At 33.8% G+C, this 14,661-nt stretch overlaps 1 protein-coding gene across 6 annotated transcripts in view; it reads right to left on the bottom strand.

Annotated features, from left to right (window-relative positions):
- RNPC3 (RNA binding region (RNP1, RRM) containing 3) overlaps nucleotides 1-14,661 on the bottom strand; it is a 34,302-nt gene that overhangs the window by 11,275 nt on the left and 8,366 nt on the right. For 5 of the 6 annotated variants that reach the window (XM_040471137.1, XM_040471141.1, XM_040471140.1 and 2 more), the window contains 7 exons: nucleotides 13,594-13,662; nucleotides 11,771-11,913; nucleotides 8,223-8,345; nucleotides 7,045-7,196; nucleotides 3,462-3,623; nucleotides 2,071-2,165; nucleotides 1,925-1,983 (listed from right to left, as the gene is read on the bottom strand). In XM_040471137.1, the coding sequence (XP_040327071.1) occupies nucleotides 1,925-1,983; nucleotides 2,071-2,165; nucleotides 3,462-3,623; nucleotides 7,045-7,196; nucleotides 8,223-8,345; nucleotides 11,771-11,913; nucleotides 13,594-13,662 (803 nt within the window). The remainder of the gene's footprint in view (nucleotides 1-1,924; nucleotides 1,984-2,070; nucleotides 2,166-3,461; nucleotides 3,624-7,044; nucleotides 7,197-8,222; nucleotides 8,346-11,770; nucleotides 11,914-13,593; nucleotides 13,663-14,661) is intronic. The other variant, XM_040471142.1, reaches the window with a different exon arrangement.

The following is a 14,661-nucleotide window of genomic DNA, read 5'->3' as shown; positions in this document are numbered from 1 at the left end:
GTGCTTATATCTAGCTTTTTAAAGCTATGTTAAATGTATTTAGGTAGTTTATTTTTATTTATTTTTGGGGGGGTACCAAATTACTTTGTTTGAAGGAATGTTACAAATGAAGGAAGTTAAGTAGATGTTTTGGTACAACTTATAGAAAAGGGAAAATGTCACCCCAACATACATGCACTGCCTCAGTGACCAGGGAAGTCACCCATGTGGCGATGGGAAGACAGCCTAAGGCTTAGCTCTCATTATCACTGTTTCCCAACATGTGCTTGTCAAAGAGATACTCTGCCATGCTGTATTTACATAGTTTAAAAATTATATTGCTAGAAACTATGAAAACAAATTTAAATTTTTATTTTGTAGCTCTATTTTTAAAAAATTTCATATAGCCAACTCAATACTATCTACCCAAGTGACAAAAAACAACTACATAATCAAGAACAGAAAGGCTGAGAGGTACCACAGAAAAGTAACATAGAATTTCAAAGTAGAAACGGACTTTATTATCTAGTCAAAATCATTTTTACAAGTGACGCCTACAGAGAATGAGTGACTTCTTCAAGGTCATACAGATAAAGTTAGAGTGAAACAGATACCAGATTTTTTTTATTCTAAGTATAGTGTCCTATTATTTTATAGCATATTCATTTTTCAACATTTTTTGGAAAACTATATTAGAAAATCGGAAAAACCAAACTGTAATTTACAACTAAAGTACTGCCTACAACTGTGATAGTCCATACAAAGCATTTTAAAAATGCAGTAATTTTTTTTTAATTCACATGACGAGTCCCATGGAAAACAATTAATTGATCATTTTGACGTATACAGCTTTCTCCATATAGAATTATCTTTCCTCTCAAATTCTAAATGCAGCAATACAAAAAAAAACAGAGGAAATGGATAGACACACACACACATATGTATTTATGTACACTAGACATTTCATACATATATTCTTCTGTTTCTTATAATGATTCAAAAGTAGAAACAAGAAAAAGGACCAGTATTTTGCATGCCTAGCAACAGAAACTATTGGTATAGTATAAGAAGAGATATTTGCCACTGACAAGTATAAACAAGCCAGACAGACTTTAAAAGATTAAAACAAGACTAACTAGTTCCAGTTACTCTTTTATCTCCACTCTTTTACCTCTACTCAAGTCTCTTTCTTTTCCTTTTCTACTTTTCCCTACTTCTAATTTATATGGTTGAGGGTCTTAAATACTTGAGTTAACTAATGATGGCATTTTAAAGAATGATATTCTAACTCTAAACATTAGCTTTTAACTCATTTACAAATCACATCCATTTCTTTTGCTCTCACAAAAAGTGGGAGACTTGCTTAATGCAGACTAATTAAAAGAAGGGAAGTTACTACCAATGTTAAGAATCTGAAAATTAGGCCTGACTGCTATATATTCCTGCATGAGTTATTAAAGCAGTAGTTTCCAAAGTGTAGTCTTTGGACCAGCAGCTTTGGCATCATCCATGAGCTTTTTAGAAATACAAATTCATGGGTCTTACCTCAACCCAGATGGACTGAAGAAACTGTTTTTACCAAGCTCTCCAGGTGATTTTTACTCAGGGTAAAGTTTGAGAACCACTGCTTTACAACTGGGGACTAACACTGGAATTTATGCTACTTGTATAAAAGTTTTATTGGAACTCAGCCATAAATAATAGTTTATGTATTGTTTATGCCTGCTTTCATACTACAAAAGTAGAACTGAGTAGCTCCAACAGACACTTTATGGCCTGTAATAAATTAAAAATAGAAAATGTCTGCTACCTGCCCATTACAAAGAAGTTTGCTGACTACTGCTTTAGATATCTAAAACTTATGCAACAGGGAAAATGCTGGGATAAAAAGGGGTTAATCTGTAACAGATAAAATAAAAAAATTTAAGAATATGCTTCCACTTACATTATCCGTTGTGTTTCTGAAGAAAAGTCAACGTATCTCCCAAAAATAAACTTAAGGTCCTAGAATTTTAATAAGAAAAAGAAAAATAAGAAGGTTCAGGGGAAAAAAAAGGTAAAATAAAAGCCAATTTATAAATTTCAACTTACCTTTTCTTGAACATGTTTAGCTAAATTCTTTACGTAAATTCTACAGTTTGGTTCACCAGGTTCATAACTTCTGAAAACTGAAAGTGTTTCCATTTCTTATTTAAAAGGAAAACAAAACAATATAAAATTAGTATTTTTTCATTAATTTTTTTCAAAGAAAAACCATAATAACAAATACAAATGTTAAATAGATGAAAAAAGCATATGAAATTGTCAAAACTACAGCCATTAATAGCAGTATTATTAACAAAAATACCCACTAAAAATGTGAGTTGATAATATGAAAATAAATTTAAGGACTTAAGGCATCTAGGGGCACTGGGTGGCTCAGTCAGTTAAGCATGTGACTTTGGCTCAGGTCATGATCTCACAGTTTGTGAGTTCGAGCCCCACGTGGGGCTCTGTGCTGACAGTTTTGAGCCTGGAGCCTGCTTCAGATTCTGGGTCTTCCTCCCTCTCTTATGCTCCCCCACTTATGCTCTATCTCTCTCTGTCTCTCAAAAATAAATCAACATTAAAAAAAAAAAAATTTTTTTTTAAATTTATTCTAGGCATCTAGAATAACCAAAACTTATCCAATAAAATATCTATTATTGAGGCTCCTTTATGATGTTACTTCATTAAAAAGACTGAAGCAATTTAATGTTATCAACCATTTGTGTCACTGTTTTGCTTAAAGTCAATTTCCCAAACCACCAGGCACAAACACAGTCAAATGTAAGTATTAATTTAGTCAAACCTGATAATCAAGTATTTCATACAAACTGTGGCTTCTGAATCCCTATACAGTTACTCCTATTAAGTGTCAATTATCAGTTCCTAACAACTGACGTTCTATGCAAAAATGCTAGTTGGAGGGTTATTTCCCATTATTATGGAAAAAATTATAACATGCTACACGTCAATTAAAACCCCTAATTTCCTAAAATGTAGTAAAACAGGAAAAATTCTTTAGAAATAAAAAACTATCATGTTAGGAAATAAAATCCATAAACACAGACTTTAATCACTACAAAATTGAAACTTTTTTTTTAAAACAAACAACTGCTTTGCATGCATCTCAGACACAATATTGTGATGATATATCTACTGCATTTGGAATATAGAACTACAAATTATGGGCCACTTGATTTTTTTAAATGTCATATGAAAGTTTTAGGAATGAAAACAAAAATTTTTTCCAATTATATATAGACTGAAAACACTGTATTGAGAGACACTTTCCTCCCTACCGAATATGGGTATTAAAAATAAAAAAAAGTGATTAAAAACATTAACTGGAAAGATGTTTTGAAGGATATGCCTTAAATATGGTAAAGAACATGAAAAGTTTTGTTGTTTCTGAAGCATCAAAGAAATGGAATCAGCACTGGTTTATTTCACAAAATTACCTTCTCTAGAAATTCTGCCTTTTTCCAACTCCCTTCTAGAAATACACTCTGATGGCATTTCATCACAGTCTTCTTTAATCTCCTCTGTGATGTTCAAATTAGGTTTGGGGAAGATTTTTCCAAATCCTACATTGGGTGCATCACCTTCAGTAGCAGGTAAATCTAAAAGTTAATTAACATCAGCAATTAAAAATTCCCTCTCTTCAAAACAGGTTTTGTTTTCCATTTTAAGGTATCTTCTGGCACTAAAACTCTGTAGTGTTTTTCTCAATGCTTTAGAACTTTTCTGTAGGCAAACTTTTTCTGTAAATGTTCAAATAGCAAATATTTTAGGCTTTGCAGACCATATGGTTTTTATCATGGCTATTAAACTCTGTCACTATAACATGAAACAGACAGACAAAAGCTAAACAGCCAAATGGATGCTTTGTGTTGCTACCTGTAAGAGCCTGCAAAGTGGAAAGAAAATGAATTTATTTTCAAGGAATTTAGTTCGAGGTGCCAGAGGGGATATCTGATTAAATGTGGTGAGCAAGATAAGCAGAAATGTGTGTTGGAGGGGAGGGGGTGTCAACAGTATTTTGTTTAACCTACCCACTCTGAACTATGAATAATTACATGAAAGAAATCTGCAACTCATTAAATAAATTACATAACTATCAAAGGCATTTTGTAATGGCATGTGGTCATTCAAGATTATACAATGCATTTGATGACTTCATAATGCTACATCAGAATATTAGAAAACAACCATCAAAGATTATTAAAAGATTAAGATCAGAACATTTGCTGAAATCATAAGACACTTTCATTCGAAGTTACCAAAAAAACTTCATTAAACCTCTCCCCACTCTCCCACCAAAAAAAAAGTCAATCCTACTCTTGGATCCTGCAAGAAGTACAGAAAAACAAGTACTCATACTTAAGAGATTACTGACTAGGAAAATTCAAAAACACTGCAATATTTAAAAATTTTTTGAATGTTTATTTATTTTTGAGACAGAAAGAACAAACAAGCAGGGAGGGGCAGAGAGAGAGGGAGACACGAAATCTGAAGCAGGCTCCAGGCTCTAAGCTATCAGCACAAAGCCCAATGTGGGGCTTGGACTCACAAACTGCAAGGTCATGACCTCAACTGTTGAAGTCTAACACTTAACAAACTGACCTATCCAGGTGCCCCAACATGGCAAATTTTAAATTTTATATAGCAACATTAAAGATTTCATTTACAAAACATGAATTTTACCTTCAGCAAAAATTAAACTGGTATGGGAAGGATAGGGTTAGGGTTAAACATTCACTAGAAAAATTCTAGTCATACTACCAAAAAACTAAAAAGCTATGAAAATAGTGCAAAGAATATGCCATATTTAGAATTACAAAAGTTTGTATGTAATGTTGAAAAATTGTACAAACAGATCTCCTGTGGCCTGAAAGCATCAATAAGAAAAAAAACTTTAAGACTGCTTCTACTATTACTTCAACATTACTACTTGCACTGATGTAGAATGGGAAGACTATTACCCTCTCATACAGGTCTAAACCTTTGAGAAAATTAAACTTAAAAACTAAAAATATTGCATGTAAGGGTGACTAACATGAAACAAGAAAGAAAAATATACAAAAAGAAAAATATAGGGGTGTCTGGGTGGCTCAGTCAGTTAAGCATTGGGCTCTTGATCTTGGTTCAGATCATGATCTCAGTTTGTGGGTTTGAGTCTTGAATCGGGCTCTACGCTGATGGCATAAGAACCTGCTTGGGATTCTCTTTCTCCCTCTCTCTCTGTGTCCCTCCCCTGGTTGGGCTCACTCTCTCTAAATAAATAAATAAACATATATATGTATATACATATATGTATATATGTGTGTATATATATCTGTATATATATGTGTGTATATATATATATATATATATAAACAAAAAAGGCGCTATCTGTGCTCTACCTACTGTTCATTTATTAAACAACAATAGCTAATATTTAGACATTTAGACCAGGCCAAGCAGTTTACTTGGATCATCTTGGTTGTTTCTCACAATATTTATTATCTCCTCTTCTGTGATGGGCACTGTGCTCTGGGGCCAGGGTACTGCACATGCTGCCTCTCTGGTGGAGATTATGGTCAGATGGCTGACACAAGCCCAACCCTAATGCCAGCAGGGCCAGGAAAAGAGTACAGATGGAGGCATCATACCATTCTCTTAAAAAAAAAAAAAAAAAGATGACGAAAAAAAAGGTAATGCCTTCTCACTAACCATGAGAAAGGACTTAAAAGCAGTTTTTCCACTCACTTTCTAACAGTTATTGGAACTCTGATCATATATTCACATAAGTGCTCAAAAACACATGTGCAAAAATTTATGTTCCAGTGGTTTCTCAAATAGTAAACAGAAACAACCTCAACTTCTCCCAACAGAGCATGGTTAAATAAAGATTGATGAAGGGCACTTGGGTGGCTCGGTCAGTTGAGCATCCAACTTTGGCTCAGGTCATGATCTCACAGTTCGTGGGCTCAAGCCCTGCATCAGGCTCTGTGCTGACAGCTCAGAGCCTGGAGCCTGCTTTGGATTCTGTGTGTGTCTCTCTCTGCCCCTCCCTCACTCAATGCTATCTCTCTCTCTCTCCCTGTCTCAAAAATATATAAACATTAAAAAAAAATAAAAATAAAGATTAATGCAACTAGACTATGTAGTATTATGCAGCCATAAAACAAAATAAGGTATATATTTTATGTTCTAATACAGTAAGCCACTCCCACTAGATTTTAAACTCCAAGAGGTCAGAGACGATGCTTAACTTGTCTTTTAGTGCCGAGCACAAAGTCTGCTATGCTCTACACTTTCAATAAGTCAATATTAAGTGAATGGCAAATACATAAAACATGATGCCCATTTAAAAAAAAAAGAAAACGTGTTTACACATGTGTAGGATAAGGTCTGAAGAATAACTATATTCTACATTATTAACAATGGCTGTCTCTATGGAGTAAGATAGGGCACAGTGGGGTTTGAGGTGTTAACTCTTAAAATGTTACTTTATATGTTTATTTTCTATAAGCTCGTATTATTTCCAAAATTAAAAAACAAGATTAAAAAAAAGGAATGTTATTATAATATCAAATTAATGCCTAAAGTAAGCAGAAAAAGTATCTATAATGTTAATAATCTTTACACTTAATACCATCTTAGTAAACAATCTTCCATGTCTTTTGGATAAAAAAAAAAAAAATTTACATGAAATCTACAACAGACACAAGAGTCACATAGCTTGTGTCCTAATCAATAATACAACATCACATCTAACAATGAAAACATAAGTCAACAGAAGAAACTTTTCTATTGTATTTTTAGTGTAAACATCAGCAAAAACCAGACTAAATTTCACCCCATAGTTCATTACTAGCAAAAGGCAACAGTGATGGTCTCATCAGTAAGCACTAATTTTGATTACAGGAAAAAGTTCAAAATGGATAGTATTTCATGATATTAAGGAAGTCTGCATATTTCAAATATTTAATTCTAACACAAAAAGCAGATTAAGAACTTTTACATAGCATATTAAATAAAGAACTAGAATATGCTTACCATAATTTTGTTCTTCACAATTTTGTTCTTTTTCTAGATCTTTCTTAAATGCAGATGGCATGTCAGTAGATATATGAAATTCAATTTTCTTATTACCTACAGGTTGTGGTTGGTCAAATACATCCGAAGGTAACAGCACTGGATGTAAACTGCTGTTTATAAACAGTGACAGCATTACTTTGTAATTGCAAATAAAATCCTGAGTAAAACTTCATTTCATATTTACCATAACAATGATAAAGTGCTCATAATACTATAAGCATTACACAAAGTAACTTCCATTTAATACTTCAATAAATCCTAACAAATTTTCTAATATGAGTATTATTAAATTCCTAGTTAGACAAGGAGATTGAGATTAAGGGATATCACTCATTAGATGACAGAGACAGTACTTGGGGACTACTGATTCCAAACTTGAGGATATTTACCAATACACAAAGAAGTTCATTCTATGTTTAATATATGTATGTTTATGTACTGTATTCTATATGCTGTATAATAAAGCTGTACTGTCCAACAGAATTGCCACTAGCCAAACATGTGGCTAATGAGCACTTGAAATATTGCTTTCCAAATTAAAATATAAGCATATAAAATACACACAAGAATATAACAACTTTGTACAAAAAAATGTTGAATGTCAATAATTGTTTATATTAATTATAAGCTAAAATAATATTTTGGATATTATGGGATAAATAAAATATACTATCAAAATTAATTTCATCTGCATCTTTTTACTCCTTTAATGTGGCTATTGGAAAACTGAATTTGGTTCACATGACTGATCTTTAGTTATTTGTGCTGCTATAGAGATTAAAAGCATGGGACTGTGGTATCAAGACATACATAGGTAAGAAACACATCATATTTATACTTAATATGAAACTTTAAAAAAATAAGACTCATTCCTTTCAAATGGAAAAAAGATTTTTAGCAAACTCTCTATGAAGTTACTTACAAGTTCAAGGGAAATTATATTGTAGAATAGCTAAAAAAAACCAAAAACTAAAATTGCAATTAATGATAATTTTATCTAAGATATTAAAATGCATAGAATTCCATGGCAAACAGGCAAGTAAAATATCTGCCATAATTGTTTTTAAGTGACATGAGTTAAGCAAGTAGACAAAGTACACAGAAAATGCTTATTTCATAACCCAAAACAAAATTACCTGTGTGCAGTAGATGGTGTTTTCAACATATCCTTTATTTTTTGCTTTTTTCTAACATGGTGCTGCTTTATTGTTTTTGGTCTTTTGGGCTGAAGATTTGCTAGTTCCATTAGTTTGGTCATTCTACATTAGGGAAAGAAAAATAAAAACAAAAAATTCCTCATGCAGGCGCATATAATATAAATTAAGCTATAAGTATAAATGACATATTCTAGTAAATTAGGATTTATGTAGCATAAGTATAGTCTGTTTTTTTAAATTTTTTTAATGTTTATTTTTGAAAGAGACAGAGTGCGAGTGGGGGAAGGGCAGAGAGAGAGCGACACAGAATCTGAAGCAGGCTCCAGGCTCCATGCTGTCAGCACAGAACTCAATGTGGGGCTCAAACTCATGAACCGCGAGATCGTGACCTGAGCTGAAGTCGGACGCTCAACAAACTGAGCCACCCAGGGCTCCATTAAGTATAGTTTCTAAGCCATCAATTAAGATAATAATTTAAAATAAGCTCATATTCTAAATTTCCTTGGTCAACTTTCATCTTACTTTAAAGGAATTGGAAATTTACTTAGTTTCAATTTATCTCTAAAAGATACGTTTTAGTATAAAAATTATTAGTTATTCAAATAAAATGACTACACCTGATGCCAAAAAGTTAAAACAGGATACAGTAATACAACTTATGTAACTTTTCTCTTTCATTGACTGACTTTTCTTCTAATTAAAGATAGCCTAAACTGAAGTATTTTTATTTTAAAGCATTTTGTGTATAATTGTTGCACATGAATCATTACACAAACAAGATAAGTTACTTGAGAACAATGTTTTCAAATACAGTACTATACTCTGAAGTAGTTTATAAATAACTATCAAGGTGTAACAATTGATACATTGTATGTAGTTTATCTTCATTGTGAGTGTGAATAATATTTAGAAAAGATCTTGTCTAGGCTTTTTTGTATCTTCCACAGGATCGGACATGGTGTTTCCACAGAGCACAAGCTCAAAAACCACTAGTCATAGATAGCTCTATATCTATAGTTACATTTGTGAAATTTGGAAGCAAAATAAACATGCACACAAAATTCAAGAAAAGAGAATTAAGTCGTTAACATAAGCTTTAAATCTAAGTGAGGAAAAATGTAAGCTTATGCTATGTAAACATAAAGCCTCTTAACAATCATAGTTTACCCAAAATTTTATGAATAAATCTAGTAATACAAAAATATGCCTCTGTTCACAAACTGCTCAAAGTACACTAAGCCTCTACAACACTGCCAGGCATAAGTTAGGTAGGTAATCAACAAATATTTGCTGAATGAACAGTACAGGTTTTTGTTTTTCCTTTTTTTTTTTTTTTAATTTCCAGAAGATACTGGAAAAGTAGAAACCAGAGACTGTTTCATGCAAAGACTTTATTCTCAATACTCAAGATGAATTACTTAGAGAATTCCTCACTATATCCCTAAATGAAAACCTAAATAAAACAACAGAGTTTTCACCAGTTTGCATAATTTTTACAAAGAAAGTAAAATTTACAGAGGTTATGGAATTAACACAAGGCAACACTCTATGCTGTTCTTTATTCAGTAACAAGTTAAAGTTATAGTCTATCAAGAGCTGTCAGCTTTCCTAAAATGTCTCTATTGAAGACACTCTGGTCACCCCATTTATGTAGTTTTGGCTCCACCTACACTTTGATTTTAACTATTGCTCTTGAAAGAATATATATATTGAGCCACTACTTAAGTGAACACTGACTCAATTAATAGTGAAATTCTTACTGATTATTTGTAACTATTGCCTAGATTCTCTGCTTGGGTTTTGACTCCTGTCAACCATTCCTGTATCTGACTTCTGTACAGTTACCTAAGATTCCCAACCTATGGGGTACCTGGCTGGCTCAGTTGGTGTGCTCCACGTTTGGTGTAGAGATTACCTAAATATAAAAAATCTTAGGGGCGCCTGGATGGTTCAGTTGATTGACCATCCAACTCTTGATTTTGGCTCAAGTCATGATCTCACGGTTCCTGAGTTCAAGCCCCGTGTCAGGATCCACATTCAAGTGTGGAGCATGCCTGGGATTCTCTCTTTCCCTCTCTCTCTCTCTCTCTGCCCCTCCCACACTTGGTCTTTCTCTCTCAAAACAATTAAACTTTAAAAATAAATAAATAATCTTAAAAATAAATAATCTTAAAAAACAAGAAAAAAAAAAAAAGATTCCCATCATGTGCACATACTAGTCTGCTGGAGGAGGGATTGGCCAATTAACAGCCTTAGGACCAAATTCAGCCAGCTACCTGTTTTTGTAAACAGAAAGTTGTGCTGGAACACAACCAAATCTGCTCATTTAGGTTTGTCTACGGCTACTTTCCTACTATAACAGAACTCTCTAGCCCTATACAGAAAATGTTTAGCAATTCCTATTCTAGGCTATGCTATGGGTTATACACCTGGACATTATTAACAACTTACTGCTTTTCACCAGAATCTTTAAATAAAATATATGTAGGCTGTCAAGAACAACCAATAAATTCACCTGCATTAGTAACTATGAATGGCTTTGCATAAAATCCCTCAGAAATGCTCTGGAAATAGTCAGAGGTGAATAAAATTCACAGAATAAGCTGAAAAAATATGAATACAATCTATTCTTATTCTTGTTATTCGAGAGAGTTATGTTTTATAAAGTGTCCCCTCCGCCAAAAAAAGTGTCCACAAAGAATTAGTGAATAATGAATGAATCAATGCCCCTAGGGGAAAGTCAGGATTAGTTTCCTGCATGCCTATTCTCTAACATTTCACCAACTGATCTATAAACACCTTGTTTTATGTGTTCCTGGTTTAAGGGCACCTTATTTTAAATATGGTTGATTCATTAACACTGAACTCACAGTCAACAGCACTACAGCTCCAACCTGAACAAGGTTTATCTAATGTGTTTTCTCCATCAGGCACATCACAGCCTCCTTGATCTTGTAAACATTAGACAGAACTACAACACTATGGTTGGAAACCGCTTTAAACAGCAAAATCACCAACAAACAGCATAAAAATGTGAAAAGATTAGTATTAAATAGACCACGAAAAGGATACCTGTTAACAGTATGGGAGCAGAATGTCACCCTGTTATACCTCATCTGGGAATACACATGTCAAGCAACTCAAATTTTTCATCATTGCACCATGCCCACATTGGCAAAAGACCATAAAAGCCCTATCTATAAGTAATGATTTTGGGGTTACAAATAAATTTTAGCAGGTAGGCACATTCACAAATAAGCAATCCACAAATAATGAGGATCAATTGTACTTTATAGTATCATAATCGTCAATCTAAAAAATCACTCATAATCCAAAAATTTTTCCTTAGGTCTTAATATATAGTCCCAGGTCTTAATCTGTACCTAATATGCATGGTCAAGAGTTGGAGGGTTGGGGACAAATTCTAATCACCCCAAATTACGAACAATTACAGGCAAAATTTAATAAGAGCAAGTGAATCATTCTGTTTCTTCAAATCTAAACAAATCTTACTTGATATTACAAACCTCTGTCGGTCTTCATCATCACTGCTTTCATATTCTGATTCTTTACTTGATAATTCCTCCTCCTCATCTGGCAAAGGAGGTTCCTCTGGTGGCTGAGGAGATGCAGGTGGAAGAGGTGCATGTAATGGCATATAGTCTTCATACTAATTAAAAGAAAAAACAAAAAGACTACAGCAATCTATGATATTTATAGAACAGAAAAACTATTTCCATCCAGACACATTATTCTCAGATCTCTTTCCCTCACGATATTCTTTTACACATGCAACATTGAGTAACACCTGCTACAGAAGATGGCTAATTGATCACAAAACTTGTTTCTTCCTCCTTCGCACCTAGCTGGACTAAATTTCCAAACCTCCTACAGTTAGATTTCACCATACAACAGTTTTAGCCAACAAAATGCTAGCATAAAAAAAAAAAAAAAAAAAATCCACCCATAATCCTCTCTTCCTTCTTGATCTGCAAGATGTATGGTAATACCCTCACTGATATGGGAATGCACGTAATGAAGTTATGTCTTTTGAATGATTCAGTAGAGTACAACACCATTCTGTCCATTTTGGGATGGACTTAACATGCATAAGAAATAAATTATACTGTGTTAAGTGACTAAGATTTGAGTTTTATGTTAACAGTAGTTAGCCTAATCTTTTTTTGTTTGTTTTTTATTTTGAGAGAGAGAAAGAGTGTGCATGTGAGCTTGTGGGGCTGAGAGGCAGAGGGAGAGAGAGAATCCCAAGCAGGCTCCACGCTCTCAGCACAGAGCCTGATACAGGGCTCAATCCCACAAACAATGAGATCATGACCTGAGCCAAAATCAAGAGTTGGACAACTAACCAACTGAGCTGAGCCCCCATGCACCCAACAGTTAGCCTAATCTTAACTAATAATCCTGTAATGTGCCAGGCATTGAGATGTTGGGATTACAAAATATTATCAAGGTTAATAGTATAGACATTAGAAAAGTAGCCAATATGCAATACATAGTAGAAAAGCAAATGTTCTACTTAAATGTTAGGACTCAAAATAATTTCTCTATGCTACTGTCTAAACAAATACTAAGAGTACAACACCAAAATAGAAACTAGAATTATTCAACAGCAGACACAGATGATCTAAATTACTGATAGGTTTGCACAGTAAATTCTAATAAAAATTATTAGCAACATTTCTTGTCTTTTGCAAATGAAGTTCTATATGCAGTAAAACCAGAAACAATAGAAATTTCCATAATTGTTGAATGTAATTATTTTATAAAATGGCAGAACGTTCTGGATCAGAGGACTGAACAACCACACTGGCAGCAGACGATGGCCTCTAGGAAGCCAATGGCTGGCTCAGTAGGTAAGGCATGCCACTCTTTTTGTTTTTTTGTTTTTTTTCGTTAGTAGGCTTCACTCCTAGCATGGGGCCCAACACAGGGCTTACACTCATGGTCTTAGAGATCAAGACCTGAGCTGAGATGAAGAGTCAGACACTTAACTAAGACACCCAAGCACCCAAGCATGCAACTAGATCTCAAGGGCATGAGTCCAAGCCCCACGATGTAGAGCTTACTTAATTTAAAAAAATGTTAAAAAAAAAAAAAAAAAAAGATATCACAGAAATGATGGCCTCTATTACCAAATGCATCTCTTTCATGTTCCGGCTTTTTTCCACTTTTAATTGTTCATTTGACTAATGTTCTATTAACTTTGTATTTGTCCCTTATTTTCAATGCACATTAGAGGTTACTGGCACAATATTTGTGAACTTTATCCTAAATAATCCCACCTCAGAAGAGATGTTGTAAATCTTTAAAATTCTAAGAGATTTCTTACCATGGGAGGTCGCGCAGTAATTGGTCCAAAAGGTGTGGGCAAATTCATTTTATTCATAAGATGAAGAACCTTAAAGCAGAAACACATTTAAAATCATATAATAAAATGACGATTCAACTCACATCTTTTTTTTTTTTACATTTATTTATTTTTGATAGAGAGAGACAGAGCACAAGTGGGGGAGAGGCAGAGAGAGAAGCAGACACAGAATCCAAAGCAGGTTCCAGGCTCTGAGCTGTCAGCACAGAGCCCGACGCGGGGCTCGAACCCACAAACCGTGAGATCATGACCTGAGCCGAAGTTGGATGCTTAACCAACTGGGCCACCTAGGCACCCAATTCAACTCACATCTTATATTTTATGTAATTTAAAACTGTGCAATAACACTCCTGATTTAGTGCAAAGGCTGGCCACCTCTTGCCTTATCCCAGAACAGGGATAATACCAGGTGCTGGTATATCTCAGAAGATTAGCCTTCCTGAAATGTTTGTCAATTCTACAAATACTATTATTCTCATTATTAAAAATGTCATGTTCTTGCAATGTGAATGCTATCAAAATGTTATGTCTTTCCCCTTAATTACTGTAGAATTATGAAACGGAAGGTACAATAAAGAAAATAAATATCATGTACATTTTGTACCTCAAAGTATCTTACTACTATCAATACTTTCAAGCATTTGCTTAAGGGTCTACTATGCCTTTTTCTTTAAGAAAGAATCTCTATGTTAAAGGTGTATGCTTAAGTAACAAAAATTACCAGAAATTATATTTGCCAAATTACATTGTGTTTATTAGTATTATTAATAGTAAGCATATTACTATGTTTATACCACAGTTTAGAAAAACTTCTACTTGAATCCAGTAACACTTCATTACCTTTTGCAACAGACTGAACCTCCACCCATATACATATACTGAATCCTAACACTCAGTGTGATGGATGGTCTTAGAAGGTAGGGCCTTTGGGAAGTAATTAGGTCATAAGGGTAGACTCCCATGAATGGGATTAGTATCCCTTATAAAACGGACCCAAGAGAGCTCTCTCACCTTTTTTCAGCAAGGTGA

Source organism: Herpailurus yagouaroundi, unplaced genomic scaffold (assembly GCF_014898765.1).
Source record: "Herpailurus yagouaroundi ecotype Mexico unplaced genomic scaffold, PumYag 77, whole genome shotgun sequence".
Lineage (NCBI taxonomy): Eukaryota > Metazoa > Chordata > Mammalia > Carnivora > Felidae > Herpailurus > Herpailurus yagouaroundi.
Note: the sequence above shows the minus strand (reverse complement) of the source record. Positions and strands in the feature narration are given on the sequence as shown.